This window comes from Archocentrus centrarchus, chromosome 23 (genome assembly GCF_007364275.1).
Source record: "Archocentrus centrarchus isolate MPI-CPG fArcCen1 chromosome 23, fArcCen1, whole genome shotgun sequence".
NCBI lineage: Eukaryota > Metazoa > Chordata > Actinopteri > Cichliformes > Cichlidae > Archocentrus > Archocentrus centrarchus.
The window spans coordinates 10,147,659-10,173,793 of NC_044368.1; the positions used below are offsets into that span (position 1 = coordinate 10,147,659).

The 26,135-nt window shown below is 40.0% G+C and overlaps 1 protein-coding gene across 1 annotated transcript in view; it reads right to left on the bottom strand.

The window, feature by feature from the left end:
* snd1 (staphylococcal nuclease and tudor domain containing 1) overlaps window positions 1-26,135 on the bottom strand; it is a 172,100-nt gene that overhangs the window by 115,628 nt on the left and 30,337 nt on the right. Inside the window, exons 12-15 of the mRNA XM_030719705.1 lie at window positions 15,665-15,765; window positions 13,558-13,668; window positions 12,045-12,117; window positions 8,130-8,271 (exon numbers count right to left, since the gene is read on the bottom strand). Of these exons, the coding sequence (XP_030575565.1) occupies window positions 8,130-8,271; window positions 12,045-12,117; window positions 13,558-13,668; window positions 15,665-15,765 (427 nt within the window). The remainder of the gene's footprint in view (window positions 1-8,129; window positions 8,272-12,044; window positions 12,118-13,557; window positions 13,669-15,664; window positions 15,766-26,135) is intronic.

The following is a 26,135-nucleotide window of genomic DNA, read 5'->3' on the forward strand; positions in this document are numbered from 1 at the left end:
AATACTCAAAGAAAAAGAAATAGCAAAGAAGCTGTTATAATTTATTAAATATTAATCTATGAATCCTAAATGACAAGTCCAACTAATTAAGTCGGACATATCTGCAACCAAATACACACTGCAGTCTCCCCTCAAATGACCTAACTGCACTCGATATCCTGCAACTTACTCACACATACTGTAGTCTCCTCCCTGCAGCATTTAGACCAAGCCAGGGAGTCACTTAGCACAGCCAATTTTAACCTGCACCATGATACATAACTCACGCCTGACACCCCGATAAACATCTGGGTCAAACTCCAGGATATCCATCTTATCTCCAAGACAAACAAGATGTACACTGATCGTCCTGACATTACACTATATACAAAAACACACACACACACACAGGACACTGCTGTACAGCTGCTCCTCATTATGGCCTGCAGTGCCTGCCTACTTGTCAATCCATCATCAATCATTATATTTGATCTGCAAGACATGGACATTGGATTTTTCATTTTTAAATGTCTCAGCCAGACTTTAGAGACAGATCTGGAAAGACTGTTAGTAATGAATGACCGGTTCATTTTGGAACAAATTAATGCACAATTGAATGAGCAGATTAAAAGAATTAATTTGTTGTTTCCAAATGCTGCAACTCAACTCCTAAAAGATGACAGGCTATCAGCAGTTTCATTTAATAATGCTGTGGTTCTGCACCACCACCCCCGCCCCACCATCACCACCACCACCTAGCTTCCTCCTCCTTCCCTTCTGCAGAGCTCATGCTCAGAGATGGGTGGGGTGGCCCTGTGGTGAAGATGTTTTTTTAATCTGTGATTTGGGGTGAGCAACATGACTGATGAAATACCGCCTGCCCCCTTAGCTAAAACACCTTTCCTGCTTAGTCATACACACATGCTTTAAGCTCCTTTGCCTCGCACCAAAACACAATCCCTCCATCTGGACAGGTCCGCACAAATTCTCCATCATTCTCTGCCACAATCATTCTCCATACAAAGCACAACTGTTTCTATACTTTTTCTGCTATAAATCGATAAAAGGGCTCACACATAAGATGTATGGAACCAAATTCAATCTTCTAACCTTGTGGCAGGAACACACACACACAGGCTAAACCACTTCAGCTTTCTCTTGACAATTGTTTCTCCGTCTTACAGCCGAGAAAGATGATCTGTTTTGTTGCAGCACCAACACAACCTCTGTGCCCACTGTCATTTGACAGAAAAATCACAAGTTGGTTACATTAAAGCCACAGTATTAAAACCTCAACATGTGTTTGTATTTTTGTGTGGGCTGTGCATACTAAACAAAAATATAACCACAGACTAAAGGTCTGAAAATTTAACCTTAAATATGCATTGGTTGGTTCATTCAAGTATAACAAAGATACCCAACTCTAGGGATAAACCAGCGTTGTGTCTATACAAAACCGACAACTTAGCGAAGAAACTTTTTGTACTGCATCTTTAATCACTTTGTTGCGAGCAGCTTGTTGCAAAAAACTATTTGCTCATATTTCTTTAATTAAATCTAGAAGAAATGCCAAGGATTAGACAGTTTGACTGGCAGAAAACAGAATTTGTGCACCAACAATGTGATTCCCAAAGAGCTAGAAGCCAAAAACTTCATATGTTGGCATGGACTGGCCTGCCTGGAGCCTGAGCCTCAACATTATTGAAGCAGTGTGAGATCATCAAAAATACAAAGAAAGGGGCAGCTCAAGACTTTTGCACAGTACTTTAGAAGTCTAAGAGAAAATGACTCTACTTCCCTCCTGATGTATTACCTCAGTAAAACCCATCCTACTCAGTTTATAGTCACAGTCTCTAGTTTAAAGTCTTATTTAATACAGTATGGCATTCATTTTTTTAAATTATTATCCTAACTAGAGTAAAATGGATTCAGAAGCTGGGTGTGCTTTATGGTGTGGCTACTTAGTCAAGGACAAAACTCTCTTTAAGCAATCAGTTCCCTTTGTTTCACATTCACTCCTTGCTCATCATGCTAAAATAAATAAGTAAACAACCACTGCCAAAATGCCACACTTGAGGCTTCAGAAACAAAGCCCAAAACCAAATTGGTGAGCGTTATAAAGAACCAAGCTAGTCATTGACCCTGCTTTCAATCTTTGTGGTAAGCTAAGCTAACTAACGTGTTCCAATTTCATTTTTCACAGGAAGACATGAAGGGAACAGCAATCTTGTCATATAGCGCTCAGCAAAAAAAAGTTAATATGCAAGTATTGTAATTTCTAAAATGTCAAGCATTTAATTTAGCTGTCTTTTCATCTTTATGTTATAACAATATTTTAATACTTCCAGTCAGTCATACGCAAGTGACATGTTATGTACATTATCAATATGTAGAGTGCCAGTCAAAAGAGATCATTGGGGTGGGCTGACTTCTCTTCAAGTAACCAAGCTGAATGACGAGTGTCTTCTAGTAGGAATGTGTCTTGCATGGCTGTTGTGTGCTTGTGTCATCACTCAGTTTATACAAATAAATACACCACAAATCTCTGTCCTGATAATCTGCACACTGATTAGCCTCCGACTTTTTTACACACACCCTGCCAGCCGCGCTCTCTTTGGCGTGTCTGCAGGTATAAATGGATACTTAAAAGATAGAGGCAGCTCAGTATGAACGCTATTAGTGTCTATCTTTTTAATTTTATTAAGTCACTAATTCTTAAATTTTGACAGGCTGTTGGCAGGATATAATTAGCCCTGTAACAGGCAAACAAACAAAGAACTAAAAGCTGGGGAGGTTCATGTCTAAATGAGTGTGTGAATTCAGCTCGAAAACCCCTTTCATTAAAACTTTCATCTTACTAATCCTTGCTGTCCTTCCCTGCATGCAACTTTCCCCTATTTGAATATGCCCCCCCCCAATCCTTCACTGATCCCTTAATGCATAAAGGGCAGGCCAAAGTTTACCCGAGGGTGAAGACACACAGGGGTGCAAAGCTACAGACGGTGGAGTGGGGTGAGGGGTAGTGCAGGCAGCTAAAGGTAAGAGACGAAGCGAGCATGCTATTAGGGAAAATCCTAGGATTGTTTGATTCTCTCTTATCCTCTCGATCTTTCTGCCTCACCATCATCGCACCGCGGCTTTCAAATGTAAGGCCTCATTACCTCAGATAAAGCTTAGGCAATGTTAGATCCATTCCTCTAGAGCACACATTGTGATATTTGGTTGTGAAAATAGATCACAAATGGGGGGGGGGGGGGGTCTTTTTATTCATGATCTTTACATTGTAAACAAGCTGAAAAATTACTGACATACAAATTTGTCCGTGCTTAGCTGGTCTGATAATAAAACACAAATAATGAGGTGTAGCATTAAAAATGCCCCCCTTCGCTGGAGCGAAATAATGTATTTTTCACATGCAATAAACTCAACTGTTATTTGCTAAAGTAACATATTTGCAGGGCACAAAAGCACACAGTAAATATGGTGTCTGTAGGATGATGCTGCTCATAGACTGTGTTTAGGCTCAAGATTTTAGCTGGTAGTGTAATAACCTAATAAATAAAGTGTTATGGCTAATGATTCTACAACTGCCCCATGTGTTGGGACTTAAAAGGACCACTGTGTAAGCTTTACGTTTGTTAGCAGGTATGACAACGCTGTTTAAAAATAATCTTGTTTTATTGACTTCTCGGATCAGCTGGTTATTGCATTTGTGGCACTTCAATCATTTCAAACTATGCAAAATCAATAATCATAACCAGATTAAAGGGTGTTTCTCTTGTATATTTGTTACTTTTAAAAAAAATGTTCATTTATCTGCTGTTATAAATCCTGAAACCGATACACCGGCAAATGGCTAATATCAGCCGTGCCAATATATCGGTCAGGTGCTACTAAAGAGCGCAATAGCATTTTATTTCACACTCTTTTCTGACCATTTTGCCATTATGCTCCTTTTTTTCGTTCACAGACATTTTAAGAGAACAGGTCTTCAAATTTTCTGCTCCATTTCACCATTTTTTTTTTTATTTTGCCCTCAAACAATCCTTAAGGGATGGCAGTGGCACAGTGGGCAGTTGCTCACCTTGCAACCGGAGGGTTGCTGGTTCGAGTCCCCGTCTGAGCTGTCATTGTGTCCCTGGGCAAGACACTTAACCCACATTGCTTAAGTGTGAATGTGGTTGGTGGTGGTCGGAGGGGCAGCTGTGGCTACATTAATAGCTTACCACTACCAAGTACGATTGAAGCATGAATGAGGTGTGAATGAATAGTGCATGAAATTGTAAAGCGTCTTTTGGTGTCTAGAAAAGTGCTATATAAGACTAATGCATTATTATTATTAATCCCGAGAGTGTACCACCAACACACAGGTGTTCAGGCCCTAAACCAAACACTGTGTGATGGCTAATGTTCCTTGCTGACACTGGAAATCGTTGCATCCGTGTGATCGATGGTTCATTTTTATTGACAGTCTGCTGCTCGTAACTTTATAAGTAACTTTGGAAGTTCACTTCACCTGCTCTCAACTCAAACTCTGAAATCTACTGAAGCCAATGAACTTTTACATCCTTTTCCCTACTTTGTCTAACTTTGCTTAAACCAGCTTTTATACCCATGCACCTTACATGAATGAGACTTTTTTTTGTGTCTCCTTTTTAACATATCCCCTTTTTGTTAACCTCCTTGTCCTTTCAGCTGCCACATCTTACTTCAGCTCCTCCTTTCATCATCCATCGAAACCCCCTCACCACACTCTTAAATCCCTTTCCCATACGGCCCCCCAAAAACACCTTTTTTTTTTTTTCCTTTTTAGAAACAGGATGACTCCTTTACCCTTTATCAAACTTACATATTGAAGTGACACTGCCCAGGCACGGTGAAAGAAGAAGAAGAAGAAAAAGAAAAGTAAGGTGATGTGCTTCAGGAGAGTAAAGGGAACTACCCCTTCAACTCCTGAAGCGCACCTCCGGCCTCGTTTGAAGCAGGGGCTTCTCTTGCTGCTGTACTTTGCAGCTTCCTCAACCCTGTCTTTCTACATCAAGGAAAACTCTGGAAAAGGAAGGAGACACTGGGGCTTTGAGGTGCCTCATTGGAGAAACAATTCCTTGCAGTAGTCAGCGGGGTTCAGTGTTAAACCAGGACAAATAAGAACGGCTGAAACAAAAGAATAAAAATGCTGCTGGCTAAGCAGGCTGGGAGATCTTAAATTGTGTTTTTGTATTGTAATATTGAATTGTGGCGTTACATCACTTACTGCCTTGGGATGATTTCATTTGCGGTGTTACTGTAAACAGTTTGTTCTTAAATGCCCTCCCACAACACTGTTAAAGAATAAAAATTTGGCCTTGATGAACACAGTATGAAGAAAATGCAGCTAATGAAACAGATGACTAATGCAGGACATGTTTTAACAGCAGCATCCTTTGAATAGGTTTTCTTTTTATCTGCACATAGAGAATATTTACATAGCACTCAGAGCAAATTACTAAACAAGGAGACTCAGCATATAGAAAACATACTTTAACCTTTTATGCATAATTAATGGGGTGATGAGTAATGACGATACTTAACCCTACAAAAGCATAAAATGACACAGCTGTAAAACTTTACGGTTATGGTAATGAGACATAAAAGACTATAAAAGCTTAGAGCAACTGTTCTGACACCTCACATATGTATCACGCGGCATAAATAGCAGTTTAATTTAGGTGTCAATGTACACGTTCCAAATGTAGACCTTTAAAATATCATTTCAAAGCTGCACAATTTAGTGTCACAAAGGTTTTTGCCATGTATGTAATTATATCATTTTATGAACAACTGCAACATGACAAGTCCTTTTTAACTGGCTGAACATATCTAAAAAAATGAATAAAGATTTGCTCTCCGCAAATGTTATTTTCTGTCACAAATATGCAATAGCCTGAAGAGAAAAGGTCCATAGGGCCCCTGCAGTTTCATTCACAGATAAACACGACAGGCTTGAGGGCAGCCAATTTATTGTGTGTGTCATTTTCCACAGCCCTTGGTGCAGATGGGTGAATAAAACATGGAAAGATAACTTTGACAGGAAAGAGAAAGAGGGAAGAGATAGGAAGCACTTGGAGATTAAAGGTGCACCAAGAATAAGGAGCTCTTTGTGCTTTACGGCTTCGTTTCATGTATGGTTAAGGGTTTAAAATGTGTTATCGCATAAAGAAAACCATGCGCAACATACAGACACAGAACTACTGAGGCCATGACCCATCAAAGATGGGGAAAAAACGCATGTCAAAACATCTTCAAAAATAATTTAAAAAAAAATTTAAAAAAAATCGAATGGCAACGAGACGACAAAAATAAGCACACCTTAAGTAAGTACAATTCATGCAGAGGACTAAATGGAAGAGAAGCTGAATACACAAAAGGCAGGAAAAGGAATATTTTTATCAATCAGGGTTAACGTGCATCTTTATGACAGCATTTCCAACAGATCTTCTCTTTTCTTCTGGGAACAGCTTTAATCAAATCTGCTCAGGGGCCAGCAGTGCTAATGTGGTTCCTAAGATTTGATAATAACCTTTGATTGAATAAAATCATTTAAACAGTACACCATGTAAACATCAGTCTGTGTTTACATTATTGGCATTTAGTTAGAGAGAAAAGCAAGAGCAAAAATAACAAACATATGGTCCTACGTACAGATGGCTTATTTGATGGGGTCATTTACATGTATCCTGTAGCAGGCAGTGGACAGAACAATGCAATTTAAAAAGCCATCAGTGGATAGCAAGACAATCAGACACAAAATGGCAAAATTAATTAATGCATCAACAATGCAGCCACGCATAATTAAACTGAATCTGGGTGTTTGACAGAAATATATGGTGTTTGTTCTACTGGAAATGAAGAGGAACTGTTAGCAAATGTCTGCCTGAAATGAAGATGGACTGAATCATAGCTCGATTGCAAAAAAGAGTTTTACCCGCTGTGGAAAGGGTAAGGCTTCAAACCATACACACGATCCGGGGGGGTGGGGTGCACAAATCATTGGTGGCTGCTAAAGATACAGTCTCTGTGTTTTTATTACTAGCACCAACTGTCAACACCGTCGGGGAGCTGAAATAAATGAGTGGACCTGCTATCAAGCAGTCCCTATTTCATCCCATCTGCATCTGCTGTTCTCACAGAAAATAAAATAGAGGTCTACAAAGGTTGGACACATGAGATTAATATAGAGAATATAATTCTCTATAAAATGTCAAACAATAGTGATATTAGTGGGATTTTTTTTTTAAATCTTGCTTTTTAACTTTAATCAGTTTTATTATCACCAAAACCAAAAGATTACTGAAATTCATCATGTCCTTACAAGAACCAGCCAAAGTCTGCCCCCCTAATTTTCTGTATATAATTTAGTTTCATGTATTGGATTAATCAGTCAATGAACTAATTGCTGCAGCTCCATTTCTTTTCAATTCTTAATGCCTTCTCTGAGCTACTGTTTTTCAGGTAGAAAAACAATACAAATCAAAATCTGGTAGGAAGAATAAGCTGTGGTTGAATGCCAAAAGGTGCAACTTTACATTCTCAGAAGATATACTGCAGTTTTCCCAACATGACCTTCTCAGATACTTTAAGTAGAAGAGAACTAGAAAAAGGAGGGTTTTGTACTTCAGGCATAAAGGAAATTACCTAGTTTAGCATTAAAAACCTCAAGTTTAAGCCTCCCTTTATCTTGAAACAGTGGCCAGTTTCTAATGAAGATTACCACCAAGTGGAGAGCAGAGTGGGAGTCTATTTGAAACTTGGCGGAACGCCAGAAGGGGGGCAGGTGAGGCTAAAGGAGGCACATGTTTCACGCCAACACTGGTGTTCTGAAAGAAGGTGGGCTGAGGTTGGAACATACCCAGCTACCTCCGTGCCCTCTCAGGGCTGGCTGCTGAGAGGTGTGGGGAGGGCTTAAACCTTTGCCCCTGCATCATCCGGTGATGTGACACATACTATCTGCACTGGCTGCAACATAAATGAAAATATCTGTACTGTTACTGAAAGACATGGCAAGGAACTTTATCACGGAAGAAACTAATGCTCACCCAGACCCCGAAGTGACTCAATTAGACGGCACAAAATTAAATGACCTTCACGACACTAAGGTAAAAGATACCCACCGGCAAGGAGGAATGTGATGAGACAGGTTTCTTTTGGCATGTACAACTTTAGGCGCGAGCCACTGAAGACATATTCAACCACAGCTTCTGACCGGCCGGCTCTCTGCAGGAAGGGCAGGAACTGCTTGGCTTTCTGTGTCTCCTGAACAGAGATGACATGAAATTATGAGTTTGACTGTGAGAAGGAAAAAAAACAACAAAAAAAAACACCATGATAAATAACTATGTAGATCAGGCATAGACTTAATAGGTTAATAAACAAAATAATGTGTGTTTAATTCAAACAACTTTAAATTTTGATCAGGCCTAATGAAGTCTGCTCCACTTCTCAGTGACACGTCTGGAGCCTCGTCTTTCCTGTTTCAATCTCTGGCCTTGAGGGTGAGTCACTAGCTTATTGGTGTGCTTGGACCAAAATTACAAGCAAAGCTAAATCGTGTGTGTGCAAGAAGGGTTAGTAATATAGCGGCAGTGGAAGATTTGTAAACGCTAAAAAATTATTTAATATGCGTCTACTCCAGGCATGAGCATGTAGGCACAACAGACCAGTGAGTCATTGCCCAGTGTGTGGCAGTGTGGACATAGGAGTAGGCACAAAGCCTCAGAGGAAAGGACGGAGTTAAAACGAGTAAAGTCAGAGCAAAAACATGTGTTCTCCCACTGTTATTGTGAGTTTATGTGAGGGTCAGAGTGGTTCAAAAACCAGAAATATCAATAATTTTGTTCCTTTTTTTAGAGAATGGTACAGTACACAAAGCGGCAATGGAAAAGATGGACAAGAAAAACCAAGCAACACACGTCACCAGGATTCTGAGTATTTGAGTAAAGGGTATGTGCTTTAACCATAAGATGTACCACCTGAACTGCACCCACTGAAATCCAAAATAACCCCTTCAGTGGGAGACGTCAGAACCGAACGCTCGCTCGTTCACACAAACACATTTACAGCACCTGCAGTGTGTGGGCTGTGCAGGCTAACTTGGTTCCGAAAAAAAGAAAAAAAAAAAAAAAAATAAAGAGAAATGGGAAAGGAGAGGACTTCATTATGCAACCTTTAGAGGCATGAGGTGAGTCAAGTGCTGTATCTACTCTCCTCCCACTACCTCTGTACATCTCCTACACAATACATTTATAAACCCATCCTTGCTCTATTTGTGACTGCATCCCACTCAATGTACATAATCCCTTTCAACAAACCTGTACCACCAAAGGATGCTGACGTATAGAAGTGTGTATTTCTGTGTGCGTGAGGGTACCCGTGGATGTCCGCAGTTGTGTGTAGGCGTGTACCACAGGAGGGAGAAGAGAAAAAAAAAAAAAGAAAGAGGCTGGATGCTGAGGTGTGGGGTTGGGGTGCAATGCTGCTATTTTGGTCCTTTTATTAAAATGCTCATTACATTAGCCTAGCCAAACAACTGGTGCATGAGTGTGCTCACACCCACTGGCAGTCACTGGCAACAATCCTAGATGGTGCTGCAAATCATGCATCTCTTATTTGAAACTGACAGAAATACTGTAGAGGAGATCTCCACTGCTCGTGTGCATGTCATACATAAACACATGATGTAGCACAATCCCACTAAAGTGCAAGGATCACTGTGGCCTTTGTGGGCTTAATGGGACAGAATTTAATGAGTGCAATGTGCAATTCTCTGTGTGGCCTGTAATAATTTTCTTACTACTATTATAGTTAATTATTGAGCACCTCCCCATGCAACCACTTCCAAGTCATTGCTGCACATTAAATGTGGTCAGTTTAGCCAGTTAAGTTGGGTGGAGGTTTATAAGCAGGAAATGTATTAAACCCCCTGATAAAATACCAGAGCTGCTCAGTCAGCAAAACAATTCCCCGTCATAATTATTTTTACAGGGACGTGTAATTTATTTGTGCTGCTGACACAATAAGACAGGGAGGCCACAATGATGACAACGTAGAAGAGCATAACATCTGAGAGCAGTTATACAGAGCCATGTCTTAATGACTTATTAGCCAGACTCTAAAGTCCAGTTAGTGTTAAACAGCTTTAATGATTTGCTGAAATGCAGTTAGAGCAGAGGTGTACACTCACGGGAACCTTGGTTTAGGTACACCTGTTCAACTGCTCATTGACATATATAACTAATCAACAAATCACATGGAAGCAGATGGGTAGATTTAGGCATGCAGACATCGTCAAGTTGACTTCTCCAAGCTCACACCGTGCATCAGAATGAGGAAGAAAGGTGATTTAAGTGACTTTGAATGTAGCACGGCTACTGGTGCCAGACGGGCTGGTCTGAGTATCTCAGAAACTGCTGATCTACTGTGATTTTCCTGCACAACCGTCGCTAGGGTTTACAGAGAATGGCCAGAAAAAGAAAAAAAATCCATTGAGAAGCAGCTCTCTGGACAAAAATGTCTTGTTGATGCCGGAGAATGGCCAGACTAGCAACAGTAACTCAAATGGCAGAATGCAGAAGAGCATCTCTGAATGCACGATACATCGAACCTTGAGACGCACTGCAGTAGCAGCAGACCACACCAGGTGCCACTCCTGTTAGCTAAGAACAGGAAACTGAGGCTACCAGCAGAGCACCTTTGAGATGTGGCGGTACAGTCTTATATCACAAATATTCAGACAACAAATCTGCAGCAACTGTATGAAGCTAACATGTCAATATGGACCAAATTCTCAGAAGAACGTTTCCAGTATCTTGATAAATCGATGCCACAAAAAGTTAAAGTGGTTCTGAAGGCAAAAAGGGGTCAAACCCACGACTAGTGAGGTGCACTTAATGTGACCAAACAGTTGTTTCCAGACAGAGAATAAACTGAGTGGCTGCATCACAGCCCATAATAAGGTAAATAGGCATTTTTTTGAACTGTGAATCATGCAAAGCTACTCTACCAGTCCAATAAAAACACAGAATTGGAAGTGAGTACAACAGGCCCCTTTAAAAATAAAGAAACCCAGACTAACACAGAAAAGGAAGTCATATTAATTTAACCAAATGACTCTCTGGAGCTAACAAGAGTACTACAAGAGCACGACAGAGAGACAATGAGGTGCTAATGTTTCTGAAGTTCAGTTTCCACTCGTTAAGCGACTTGTCAAAATGTATAAGAGACGGGGAGTCGACAAGTACAGTGTTGAGAAATTTGCTTCTATACACACAATGGGTTTCAAATGAGGCAATCAAAATGTGATTGCTTTCAGCTTTAATTAAAAGGGTTTAACCAAAAAAAAAGAAGAAAAAAAAAAGAATGAATTAACCGTTTCAATTACAGCCATTTTTGCAGTCTCTGCATCCTGTACTCAAAAGTAATTGGACAAACTAAAATAATTATAAATATAAGGACTATTGGCATAAATTTCCCATGTGTGAAGCACAGTCCCTTTAGGAAAAAAAAAAAAAAAAGGATTGTTCATGATTAAAAAACAAACAAAAAAAAAATCTATGTTACATTAACATGAGAGCAACAGAACAGGCTGAACAGAAGACAGAAAAGCATGATGATAAAATTTAAAAAAGACTGTTTCTCTGGTTGTGCTGAGAAAAAGTGCTCCAATCACCGAGCACTTGATACTGAGATACGTTTCTTACACTGATGCTCATTTGGTAAGCGCTCTCAATCAGGCTTCATTAGCCAAACGATGCCTCTATCAAGCCCCTGGGCACACGTAAACAAGCTAGGACCAAGTCTCGCTGATGGTTCTATTAATGTGCTGCATATTTTTAGAGGACACTTATAGGGGTGAGTCAAGGACTACAGAGCGTCTTGTGAGAATCACTGGCCTGATGTATCTTCAGGTTGCATGTAAATGAGTCTACATCGCTTACATGTTAACAAGTGTATATTTTTATTCCACTATACACACACGTCCATAGAAAATGTGTCATTCTGTATGGATTTATACACAAAAATGTACTTACCCCAGAGATATCAGCCACTCTATGGATGGGAACCTCCTTCTTGCTGTGTAGGCCTTTCCCGTTTTTGATGGCCCTGCAGTAAAAGGGTTAAACCATAAGCATATGCATCTCTCCAACACAGCTCAATCTCTTTATTAGATGGAAAAGCATATGGCTGGAGGTTTATTAGACCTGGAGAAACAGAAGCTCTTTTTTTGTCATCACTGTGGATACATACAGAGCCACTGTGGATTTGTGAAGTAGAATATAAATTCATTCAGTTTTCTTTCCCTGAACTGCCATTACAGCACAACTGAAAGCACTAGTGGGAGGATTTCTTTTCTCCCAGCCAGATAATCTGTATGTTTGAGATGAAAAGTGGAAATGGTGGCAGAAGAATAATGGAAGAAAAATTACAGTTATAGCAGTGGAATGAGGAGAAACTGAGAGATGCTTTTATAGAGTCAGCTAGTAGTTTTTAGTGATTGTTACTGCAGCTCAAGGGCCAAATAAGATGAGGATGGCCCGTGGTTGTAGCTGTGCAGTGGGAACATGCGACAACTGGGTCACTGGGATGCAAAGCACTGTGTACATTCATACATACATGTGCACTGAACAGCCTTTAGGAGGTTGCTTTGAAGGCTCTGGGCCACTAGCCTTGTGCAGTGGAAACTAAAAATAAAGTCAAGGCCACAGAAAGAAACCTCCCATCAACTCTAACAGGACCCCACCAGGGACAGAGAGAAAGAGAGAGAGAGAGCAAGAAAAAGAGAAGGGGTAGAGAGAAAATGAAATGGGAAAAGAGGAGAGCAAGGCCAAAGAAGGACACAACTAGCTAAGGTGCAGAAATAAAGATGAAATGTGCAAAGAAAGAAGCAAAGCAGGAACTGGAAAAGAAAGGAGAGAAAGAGGGAGAGTGGGCAGTGACACTGCATGAAAGAAAGGGTCGAGAGAGTTAAACCTGCGTCTGCAGTACCTAGCAAGCAGATCCTAATCTATGGCAGAGTAATAAAGTTTGTACTAAATCTCTCCTCACCATTGCAATATAATTATTTTCTTAGGCCATGTGTAAAGAGAGTCTTGTCTTAATGTCTAGCACATGAGGAGAACTGTGTGTATATCTCTGGAAATGTAAAATTAAAAAAAGAAATGGCACAGATACACGTCTGATTAAAAATGTTGCAGGTTTCTTAAAGAAAATGCAACAATGACTGACAGGCTAGAACTTACGGTAGTGACGCTAAAATATGCTGAAAAATTGAGTTACTTCACCTGCAAATGAAAAAGCAATTTGAAGAGGGCAAAAAAAACCTCAAGGTCATTTTTTTCTTCTTCTTCATTTCACAAGAGCAAAATTTGTCAAGGTCAAAAAAAGAGAGAGCGCGCACGTTATGTGTCACAAGCATGTTTTCATGTGTCTTTCTGAGAATGAATCACTTCAAAGAACCCCTGTGCATCCCACGTGCACAGCAGCGCAAGTTCATGTAAAAGGGAGATGGGGAGTGCTTTGTGTGAAGGAGCGTGTGTTCCTCACCGTGCCTCTGCGGCAAGCAGTTCGTCATAGTGGGAGGAGCGCTGGTCATCATCCTGTCTGTATCTGATGACTGTGGCAAGGCCTTTACTTACTAGAGCCTCTGCTATGTTGCTGGGAAACAGGACAAAGAAAGAAAGATTACTTTAAGAAAAAAACAACAAGCAAAAATCCCTTGGTTTCACAAAGGAGTTCTAGGGGAGCTAGCTAAAAAATAAAAATAAAAAAATAATAATATGTACTACAAATCCCAAAGGTGGCTCTGCTAAGGAACAAAGGTCACTTAAATGTTGACATTGCACACTTGACTAACCCCTTCCACATTTGATGCTGACGTAGAGAAGAGAGGATTAAGGGCAGAAAGAAGGGGACATTGTGCTGCTTAATGTAGCACTTAGTTGCTAGCCCTTGGACATCAGTGTTCTAGCTAAAGCGTGGGAGAAAGAAATGAAGAGACAGAAAGAAACTCTTCAGAGTATTTGTCTGTCAACATGGTGCAGGGCATGTTGACTGATGCAATATTTCAGCCCTTGTTGACATCAGTTAAATGTTTCCTTTTCTACATTTTAAAGCCTTGCTACATCAAACAATGCTGCTAAACAGGTGAAAGCTTGGAGGCAAACAAATTACAGGAAGCAAGCAGACATTAATGTTATCTTTATATAAGCTATGTAATATAAAGTACTATGGAAAGATTTAGGCCCTTTGGTCCCATCTTATTTACTTCAGTAATGATAAAAACCCAAAACATAGGCATAGAAAACCATTTTCATGGACATGAGGAACAAAGGGTCCCTCAACAGATGGTCTCTTTGAATTGGTCTGGGATTACATGAAAAGATGGAAGCAGTTTAGACAGCCTCAATTCACATAAGACTTGTGGCAAGTCCTCCAAGATGTTTAGATCATCGTAAGTGTACTGTGCACAAGTGCCTTATGCAGTGATTTATAACAAATAGGTGCCCAACTAACTTTCTAGCAATACACATTTCTTCCAAAACAGGCTACTGAGTGTCAAGTCCATTACCACAAGAATAGCTCATACAAGGTCAAAAACCTCTGCCCCGATGACCAAATCAGCTCCTGACCCCAGAGTTCACGGGGAGCCTCACCAACTGTTGTATGTGAAGCAGAGTTGCTGGTTCTGGTTTGAAAAGGTCAGATCCTGACCTCTGTACAAGCAAGTACTAACAAATACTGGACAGCTGGTTTGATGAAAAAGAGGCATCTATGTCTCCATATGCGCATGTGATGATGCTTTATGTCTTGAGTGATACAGACAGGAAAAAAAAAACAAAAAACAGAAGTGTGGCTTTTAACTATTTTTTTTTTTGACTGAGAACAGACTTCTAAAGATTCACTTCAAGCACTGCGGTATTAAAGCGCCTCTTTACTGGTTCTGATTAAATTTGAACCTCTGAATAGTTTAATAACATTTCTATCTGTGGTACTGTGTAAAATACATGTTTCGGACGGATGACCCGAATTCCTTCAAAGCAGAGTTTGCAGATAGAAAATAATTGCTTGCACTGAGGTGACCATTTTTTTTTAATAAACTTAAAATACAAAGAAGCCCTTTTAGGTTACTTTGTGACTGATGTTGAGTTTAGAAGTTCCAAGGATTGAAAAATGAATATTATGTGTCGTCTTACAACAAATTAACCTAACTTTTAAAGGGTTTAATAGGAAGGCAGCTATACTAACAAAATAAAATGTGTTAGTGAAATCATTTACACTGATAAATTGCATGCTGTGTGATCTGCCAGTAAGGGTGGATTATTTGACTCATACTGCAAACTTAAGATAGCTGCTAAACTATATCAATGCTTGAACAATACAACAGAACCAAGGTATTATGAAGTTTGCAATGCATAAGAGTCCACTTAGGTGGGTCACCCAGGTATATTAAGGGCTGCCCAAGTTATACATTAATATATGGCAACAACCTAATTTCATCACACCATCCGTGATCAATTTACTAGTGGACATGCTTAGTCACTGCTAACCAGCTAACTAACCAGCTAGCCCCAGCCCTTCACATCTCATGTTTCCAGCTTGTCTGTAGAAAATGCAGCCTTCAGTAGACAATTCAGCATGCTGTATTACTTACATGCCACCAATTGTGACTGTAGCACAGGTACGCTCTGGGAAAGCAGGCGTGCCTTCTCCTGGACCAGTAGCTGCTCTAATGTAGTCCACGGTCACATTGACCTGAAAGAAGAACACAAGGCGGAGGTCAAAAAAAAAAAAAAAAAAAAGCGAGTAAAGCGAGACAAAGTGACGGCAACACCGGTTATAGTAATAGTGTGTGTGTGTGTGTGTGTGTTGGGGTCTTTTCATTTGTCCCAGTTCTCAAGGTCACCCCCAGTCAGTGCGAATCACATCAGCCAGCACTGCAGATCTCCCCAGAGGAGGAGTATTAACGCACAGTGGGTGTTTGGGATAACACACACACACACACACACACAAAACAGTGATAGAACCCAAATGACCCTACACAGTGTGTTCCCAACACAGCTCCCTGGGGACAGACTCCAATCCACCCACCCTGAAGATACAATTTTGTCACTCAGCTGCATGCATGTGCAGGCAGGAGACAGGGAAAGCCTTCTTTGCAGGCCAGACACAGGCAGACAGCACTAACTAGCAGGGATGCAGCCATACCGGTACATACAACCGCTAGTTTAAGAGCTACATCTCAACCTTGTCAGACAAGCAAGATGGGAGGGAGAAAAAAAAAAAGAAAATGTGGGAATTTGGCTCTGCATCACAGCGTCAGAGCATAGACACGAGTTCAATAGACACAATGCGGGTGAGCCTATTACAGGGACATGAAAGAACAACATTGGCATGTCATTAGATGGACCGCATGAGAATGTGGCGACATGAGCAGGAGAAGAGAAGAGTTTCTGTCGAGGCAGAATGTTGTGCTGTACTGTTCGGCAAAAGCTGCCATCTGCAATTTCAGAAAGGAGAAAAACAAAAAAGGGCAGCAGTAACCTTACTGAAAAGTGAAGCAATTTAAACGAGGGGAGAAAAATAAACATTTTGCACTGGCTTTGGCTGAAATTGTTCTTAATGACCATCTCTGTATCCATGGTCAGGTGTGGAAGAACAACATAAGCCAAAGCAAGACAGCAAGTGAACGAATGAGATGAAATACGAGTTAGCAAAAGGAGAAAACCAACACAAAAAGAGGAGGGGAGGGGGAGATTTCAACATCCAAGCCAAATGTAATGCTGGATGCTATAAGCTCTATATCTGAAATTCCAGTAGTTCCCCATTAAGCAAGGTGATGACAGAATATAACTCTGACCAGCAATGTTAGATTAGAGGAGTTCCAGGCCTATTCTCCACGGGCCATCTAACAGATCTCCTGATAAGGCAAAGCCATCTATAAGAACCCCCCAGAGGAGAGTGAAACAGAGGGAGAGAGGCAGTGGATGGATTAGAAAGTGGGGGAGTGATAAGGACAGTAGGAGAAGTGTGAGACAAAATGCATTTTTTTCTGCTGAGGCAACAAGCACCATGGGAATATTCAGTCAACTCTGCCAAAGGAATAAGATACTTGTTTGTTTTTACAATACAATGGTGTTTCTGCATCTATGCTGGCAAAGGGTTTAGGCACTGAAAAAAAGTGAAGATGATTTCAAAAATACTTCTAGTAATAGTGTTTGTGTGTTTTGTTTTTAACAAATTACTTGAGACAGTGTGAGTGTATACCTCTAATGAAAGGTTTCATGGGTCTAAGGATTGAGGCTGCTGTCTGCTATTCAAATACTAAAAGCCCCTTTAGGCAAATTTGTGTTTTGTGATATATATAAAAAATATTGGTTTATCAAATTCTGTGTTCATATGCTTACCCAATAAGGTAATTCTAAAAGAACATGAAGCTGTAGCCATGACAGGAAAAAAAAAAAGGCTTCAAAAATGGAAGTTACTGCAAAAGAGCTGAAAATTCTACATCTTCAACTTTGCAGCACACAAGATCCACACCAAAGTCCCCACAGTCTGAAAGTGGGTCATTAGTCCAGAGCGAGATATGAAACCTCCCTCTCTCCTTCTGAGTTATGGTGTTGAATAATGACCAGAAAAGTGGGCTTGAACATTAGGAATTCACAGTAATCAAATGTCATCACTTCATTCAGCATGTCTAGGGGTATAAGCAAGTAAGGCATTTTAAACACTACTTTAAATTAAATTTAATGCCAAACTTGCAGTGGAGAGACACATCACCAGGGAAGAAGTTTGACACCTTCAGCACAGTTTGTGCCGCTTGCACAAAGTGTAAGCATTTCCAGGCACCGATTTTAACAAACACAAGGAATTCTTACTCTCAAGTCATTTATTTTTAAACCTGCATCTTAGACTACTGAGCAGGCGGACTTGCAAGACCTTCTCCATCATCATCATCATCATCATCGTTGTCATCCTCATGTTCAGGATTTACACCAGTGTACTGCAAGCCTGCTGCCCAAGCATTGTGAAAGTCTTAGTTAAAGTAGCAAGCATGCAGTTAGTGATGCAGTCATTGGGAGAGCCAAATGCGTAGAGGGGGTTAAAATAGCACCATTGTGTGCTGTAAAATCTTGTGAGGTGGTAACTAAAACATTTAAGACTCATCCAAGTGAATTTAAGACAATTTATTCATTTTTAAAAGCCTATTATAAAACATTTAAGACTTTTTAGGACCCACGCACACTTATTTTATCCTTTAAAGACATTTCTATGAAAGGTCTGTCATCAGCATATGAATTGGTAAGTTTTGATCAGCTTAGTGAAGTTGACCTTATTGACCTGAATGAGCTCATCTGTCCAAGTGGACCTTTGTGACAAATTTGAAAAAAATCCCTCTAGATGTTCCTAATTAGGACTGTTTTCATGAAAATGGGATGGGCAGACATACGGACAGATAACCCAAAAACATAATGCCTCAGGCCATGACTGTCACCAGCATGGAGGCGTAAAGACTAAATCGAATTAGCATTCAGTGTAAACAACCTTTACCATTAACACAAGCTTGTCAAGCTTCCTAAAATTAGTTCCATTTGAGGTGGTCTGATTTGGCAAGCCTATCACAGATAGCTTATGCTAAGCTATGATATGGAAAGGGTACATGTGCCATGTTGTGAGTAGCCCAGTATGAGCTCTGCATGAGGGGTTTCCAAACAGGAGCATAGTGAAAGGCAGCTTATCCCAATAAAGTGTAGGAGGTTTAGATTTGCTCTAGCTAAAATAAGCAAACATTTCCTGCACATTCCATCTTGCCCAGTTCTCACAGCTTGTTCCTTTTTTTTTTTTTTCCTTTTTGCAATAATTTAAATAGATATGCCAACAAACACACTCTTAAAAACTGGTACACACACGTTTGTAATCAAAGACTGCATTTAACAGTGCTACAGCTTTTAGTGGAAATTTCACAGCTCCGCTGGTGCAGTACACATACAGAGGTGATAAAAAAAAAAAGGGGGGGGGGGGGGGTGCAGGAATACACACAGGTGTTAGAGCAGCCTCACCTGCACCTGGATGTTACCAAAACGCAAGAGACTTTGAATATAAAAGGACTCTGGACATTTTTAAGCTTTGAAAAGGCCAAAAATAAGAAGGAAGGAAGGAAAGAGAGATGATTAAGAAAATTAGCATGAGATGAAAAACAAAGAAACAAGGTACTGTAAGAGAAAGGAGACTGTGTGGGTGAGTGCACAGCCGTTTGTGTGCAAGAGAGGTGCTTAGGCTGCTGCTATGTTTTAGCAGGCTATAATCACAGCTGGCTATCATTTAATGAAGTGAGCTGTGCTGAAATTTAAAAAAAGAAAAGAAAGGAAAACTCAGCCTGGGACAGCACAACACAGAGAGAATGAAAGAGAAGTAAAGGAAGAGGAAGAGGGAGCCCCATCTGGATTTTCAGCCATGGGACCTGATGACGCTTCAACTACCTGCTTTGTGTCTGCTTGAACACACACACCTCAAGCTTTTCCCAAATCAACTTTCACTCTCACAAACACACACGCCACACATCAAATACCACATTGCACACAAGACATTCTCAATGTACTCACACACTCGTGCACACCAATAAGTGGGGAAAACTCTGTCGCTAACAGTACTACACAAGCAGCTGCATAACAGGAGCCACTTTGAGCACGCAGGATTATCCGAATGTGCTCAACCCTGATAAGTGGCTTAATGCAACATTTCCATTCTACTTTTTTTTTTCTTTTTTTTTTGCTGAGGCTGAGACCCAGGCGCACAAGAAGCACTACTTATAAAGTTAGCCACATCAAGCTTTTTGGGATTATGTCACCATGCAAGCACTGCCATTTCAATGGGGGTGGGGATATAAATGAGAAACACCAAGACAGTCAGTCAGACAGATGTAGAGTGACATCAAGAAAGGCGAAAAAGAAAATGCCTCAGTGTATTTATAGCCTACCATAAAGGGATAGCTCAGAAGAAGTTTTTGCCTATACGGCAGAGTTACTCAAAAATTGCAACACCTCCTATTATTTGCCACATTTAAAAAATAAATGGTTTTAGTTTCAAAGTCTTACTGGACATGTAACGAAAATTAAAAGAAGTGAACTTGTTCTGCCAATATGAAAGTCAAAAATATCTAGTTGCAGGAGCTGCTCAGAAGGTATTGCACCAATTGCTTTTTGCCTCAGAGAGCTATAGTCTCTGCTTGGTCCAAAAGAAAAAAAAAAAGGGGGTGGGGGGGTGTAGTCTTTTGAATATGGATATTAGATATGCTTTATAAAAGATCAAAAGCCCCATGCTCTCCTTATAGAGATGAGGAATAGGGGGTTTAATAGGGGGAAAAAAAAGCATTTAATATAGCTTTATTCTCCTAAACCGGAGCGGCAGCATTAGGGCATTGAGCAGAGCACACAGAGACTGCTGGTTAATGCTTAGTCACGTTCTAGGAGGTTTAGTCACAGGGAAATCTGCTTGTTTTCCCAATTCCTGTAATGTACTGCACTCATGGGCAGCTCTAAAAGAGAAGCCAAGGGGAATACCTGTAGGTCAATCTGATAGCTCAACCTTGTGACTGGAAGGGCACATTTGCTTTGGTCAACGCCTGTTTGAGCTGGATGATGCTGAAATACACCTGTTATCTGACAGATCTGCAGTTATAGTGACTCCCATCCTCTACAAAAAAGTTCCAATTTGCACCCACCCCCACCCCCAAATGTTGAAGTAAAATCTTTGTCTGCATTTGTGTCAGACAGGAAAAGAAGAAAGGATAAAAGTGGGGCTTTCTCGAGCAAAATTTCAAGGGAAATTGTGGTCTTGGAGTCTGCTCCAAATCTGTCTCCTTGGAGCTCACTGTTCTGAGACAGGATGACAATAAGTGGGTCGACTAAACGCCTCTCCTTGCTGGATTGCAACATGCATCTGCACACTTGCATACCTGCATCCAACTTGACACCACAAGTAGGCCAGGGTAGAACAGATTAACATTAAACCCTTGTTCTGTTAGTTTTGTCCTCGCAAAAATAATCTCATATAGTAAGCCTGGTACAGTATGATACAAGGCCATAATTAAAGCATCTTGAGGTGACTGTTGTTGTGATTTGGCACTATATAAATAAAATTTAATGAATTAAATTAAATATGATCCAGACTGAATCTTTTGTTTTGGTTTGGTTTTTGTTCAACAAGGCAGCCAAAGAACAATTCTTGTACTTTCAAGAACACGATGTTGGTTAAGACTGAGTAATTATTTCTAAAATTGATACATTGTGACAGATGGTTTAACCTTGTGTCTTTGCAACAATAAAGAAACAGGAGGAAGGCAAAATTCCAGAGTTGCTCTGTTATTGATTCAGCAGTGAGAGGAGGGAGGAAGCTGTACTGCTGGCAAATGGGCTAGAGCTCTCCACTTAAACCTAACTCACTTCAAAGAGCCTATAAGTACACACTTGGGGGATCCAATGTCAATACTAATCAAATGGTGAGGAATATGGTGGCATATGCTATACAGTCCTAAAGTCATTCTGCAGTATGAAAAACATACAGTCAGAGTCATAAAGGGATGTTTTCAGAGTAGCAAAGTACATGATTAGTTGTCTAGCAACAGAAATATAAGCTGGTTAAAGTAATTATTCATACTTTACTGTATATATCTATTTTAGCATATTTATCCATTTTAGTATATAATTTATTAATGCACCATGACAGTTATCTGCCCTTGTGTCTCTGTGACTCTCTTCAGTATTCTGATCTACAAGTAAAAGGTTTTATGTCAGCTGGCATTCAACCACTCAGCTGGAGCAATGCATAAGCACATTCTGCACTGTAAAGAAAGAAGGCTACTGCTGTTAGCACTGCTAGCATTAGCCAATAATCTGGCACTGTATGTGTAGGATGCAATGCGTAGCGCAAAGTGCCACACATTTCAAGTAAAATTTACATTTTGGCTACTGAAGAAGGAAGTTAACAGCGACAAGTGGCTTTTACATAGACATCCAGTAATCCATTAGATTACACCTAATTTTAGGCTGGTCAACTAGGCAGACAATTTTGTCCTTGTTAAATTTGAACTAATTAAGTCACCACTCTATAGTTAGCCTTTGATTAAACATGAAAATAGAGGCAGCAGTCTAAACGTGCAGAACTGTATTAAGTTCGTTCAGAGAACCAGCGCAGTTTCAGAAAACGGCTTTGACAACAAATCTTCATTTAGTGTTTTCTGCACTTTCGATATAGTTAATTGTCTTTGAAACAATCTTAAACTTAATAACAGAGAAGGGAAGTGTGAGGGCAGATCTTAAGAGAAGTGCCAAGTAGAGAAGGCTATTGGATAACAGAGATTGGAGATATTACTATTGGAGATAGTAATTTGCCTTGGGTATAGAATGTGCTTTGGGAGTTCATTGCGCCCTGCACATATTATAGCACTTATTAAGTGGTCAAAGCTGCTTTGTGCATGCGGGCAAACAGATTCTTAATGACCACCACTTCCAGCTATAGCTTGAGTGATCAAACCTTTCAACATGTCACGGCACACACTTCCACCTGCATTTAGGGCTGTCCACATGTGATTGGATCAGCCAGGATACATCTGAATACACTTTGTAAACATGGCCAGTGACTCAGTCCTGTGAAAACATGCACAGTCGGCACACTTAAGACACTAACTCCTTTTGACACACACACACACAATCATACTTACTTTCCTCACCGATAAATGCTGCAAAACAGCAATTTCCCAGAGGCTTAAAGAAGCTGACTTGACTTTTGAAACACCCCTGGGTCTAAGCAAGAAATACTGAAATCAAACCAAGTATAAAGGCGACTGATATGAGTAATGTCACATGTTCTGAGCTGCGTGCCATTGGTGCTTGCATGACTAAACAGTTAACGACTACAGTCGACAAGTGAGTGCTTTGATGTATGTTTACATGTATGTCTCAAGCTCTGAATTAGGTTTATATGTATTGTGACATGTACGTCCACACACCGTGAACACACAAGCCGCTGTTTTGTGGACGAGCCCCGAAGGCAAGCCTTTACAGTCAACATGACATGAGGCTGACACATACAAATTTATTACAGTACTGTCACAGCTTTTTATACCTTAGCAAGGCTATAGGTTTCTCTATTCCCACTACCCCCACACAGTCATCTTTCCAAACACAAACAGCACAAATAAACAGCATGATTATTATTCTCACTTAAGTCGCAAAAGCCAGCTTACGGCTGAAATCTCTGTCATTAAAAAAACATTAATGAGGATGATTAAAATGACTGTGATGAGAGGCTGGGACAGAGATATGAATCTCACTCTCATACAGAATGCCAAAAGCAACTCTGTTGGCTTTTGGCTTGGAGTGGGTGCATGTTTTTGTGTTTATCAGGCTGCACTGCAATTTTTTATTTTTTTTTTAACCTAGTTGAACAGTTATGAAGGTGTGGGTGACATGTTGGCTCCATTTATTGTAAGGCTGCTGTAGTTTGGCCCCACTAAATCTCAACAATTGTTTGTTATATTCTCAGACAACTGGAAATACATGCTGAGACCTCACAAAGCATACAAATAATGGATTTATTAAGGTCTCAGCTCCAGAATTTTAGAAGTCAGTTGCAAAACAGTATTGAATTTATGAGTTAACTTCTGTCTAGGGAAGTCATTTTGTCAGGGTGATTGTGCATGACGACAGTTTTCCATCAATCTGTGCTTGCAACTGCATTTCCATGTAAATTTCTGTAATCTTTTCCATCATGGCCCCATTATTATAAGGCCCCTGTGCATCTGACAAGTTTTAAAGTTATCTTTGTGGAAAAACATGAACCATTATTCGGCTCAGGTAGTGGACAAAAGCTCTGGGTCTGCTTGAGAGCAACAACCGCCTTCTCTCCATGCATTACTGCCACTGGAGGCGGCAAAATTGCCAATGCACAGACGATGAAAACAATGTAGGTGTAAGCGTACATATGAAAGATGTGGAATTATACACTAAAAGGTAAAAATGGACAAAAACGAATCCATCTTACAGACCAGTATTTTAGATTTTAGCAGAAAAATGTAAAAGTGACCTCATCTTTTAATTAAAGAAAGAAAAAAAAAAGATGCGAAAAGGCTGTGTGCCTTAACTCACAACTGAGAATCTGAATCAAGTAGGAATTTGGATGCACTCTGAAGGACATCCAGGTTTGGCTAAATGTAAGTCCTGAGAAGAACTACATTCCTTTGGAGACATCACTGCTTAAGGAAATGGACAATTTGTGAAGATGAACGCAATTCTTTGGTCATCCTTGTTTCCACAGTTCATCTAGACCCCCCCACCCCACCCTTCTGGCCTTTGCTTCTTGAGCCTAATAATCAAATCAGTATTGCATCTGCTATTATGTTGGCCATTATGTTACAACGGCCAAACAGACTGAAGCGGTGAAAATCTCTGAGCTGTTTACACAGTAGGACGTGTCTTTTGTGCTATGCTTGGAATAATTTTATTTGCATTTCATTATGATGAAAATGAAGAATGTGGTTCATGCTTCAAAAAAGTGAGAGAAGTGAGCTAGAGTTCTTTTTTATAAAATGATCTACAAGCAAATATGCTGGCATGCAAATTTCTTGCGTAAAGGTGATGTAACAACAGTTCTTCTTACAGCCCTACTATACACCACTTTACCTTCTCTGACGCACAGCTATAGCACTAAAGCACAAAAATTGAAAGTGGAATATAACAGCTCACTCAAAAATATGCTCAAGCTTCCAAAATAGTTACGTTCAAGGCAAATATTTGTGAACATAAGTGTTGCCACCTTTCATGCGTTGAAGAATTTGATGAACAAATAATGTGTCACCATTCGTAAAAAACAGTCATAATGGGCTTAACTGAGCTGAGTGACGCAAGAAAATTCTCTCCTTTCTGGAAACACTCGAACAAATGCCTTTTTGTGTTAGAATCACTGCAATGGCTCTATCTCTGTGATCTTTAATTAACTAACTGAGATGGACTTATGTATCTGAAATACAGTAAAGTTTAAACTTTAACCAAAGGAGTTGAGTGTGGAGTTCAGCACAGAAGCACACACCTTGGCAGATGTCCCAGCAAGCCCAGTTGATAAAAGTGAACTCACCCCAAATCAGCCTCTCTTCTGCCAGTCTTCCTCTCTCACTGCTTTGGATACAGGTTTATTTTTTCCCCATTTTACTTTTTAGATCTCCAAGTACATAAAATTACTTTAATATATATCTTTGCGTATGTGCTCACCAATGTTTGCTTAAAGTTAAGGTATGCTACACTGATTCTGCAGCTCAATCAACTTGAAGAAAGCAACAGATTCTAATCAACATCATTTAAATCTGCCTGAGGAACAATGCAAGTCTTTTTTTCTTTTTTTTTTTTCTTTTTTTTACTGACGACCTCTATTTGCATCACTAATTTCACATGACTATACCCATCTGAACATGCTTCATCATTGCAGGCAGACCACCTGAAAAGTAGGGTAGCACCCAAAAATAGCAGCTCAGTGCAGGCCTGCAGCATTAGCAGTGGTGGGTCTGACTGAGATAAGCCAGTCTGCAACTGCAACCTGACAAATAAAATTACATTCAGATGTCTTATGATCACAGTTGATGTCGCTGGTACTCTGAATTGCTGTGAATTAGTCTGAATGTGTCCCAATTAGAATTAATTAAGTCTTACAGAAGTTTATCAGCTCTCTACTCAGTCGCTATTTATCGATAGAATGATAATTAAAGCCAACATCTTCTCTTTCATCATTATTAAAATCGTCCATGTGCCATTTGAACCTCGTATCAGTTATTAACCCATTATCAGTTCGGGGCCTGGGAATATCTTCTTTTGATAGACACTTCAAAATCAACCCATTCATTTACTGGTTTGGGGTTTTGTGTGGAGCCTTGAGCAGGCATATTACACTACATAGGTTTAATTACACTGTTTTACTTCCCTAAAAATGAACCTGCGCGTGAGCTGGAAAATTTGGGTTTTGATAAACACTCATGAAACCAACTTTAATCTATCAGATCAATTTCAACTGAAAATAACCATAAATTGTTATGGTATGGTGTGTGTCTAGAGTGCTTTTCAGTTCACTGCTGTTTCTGC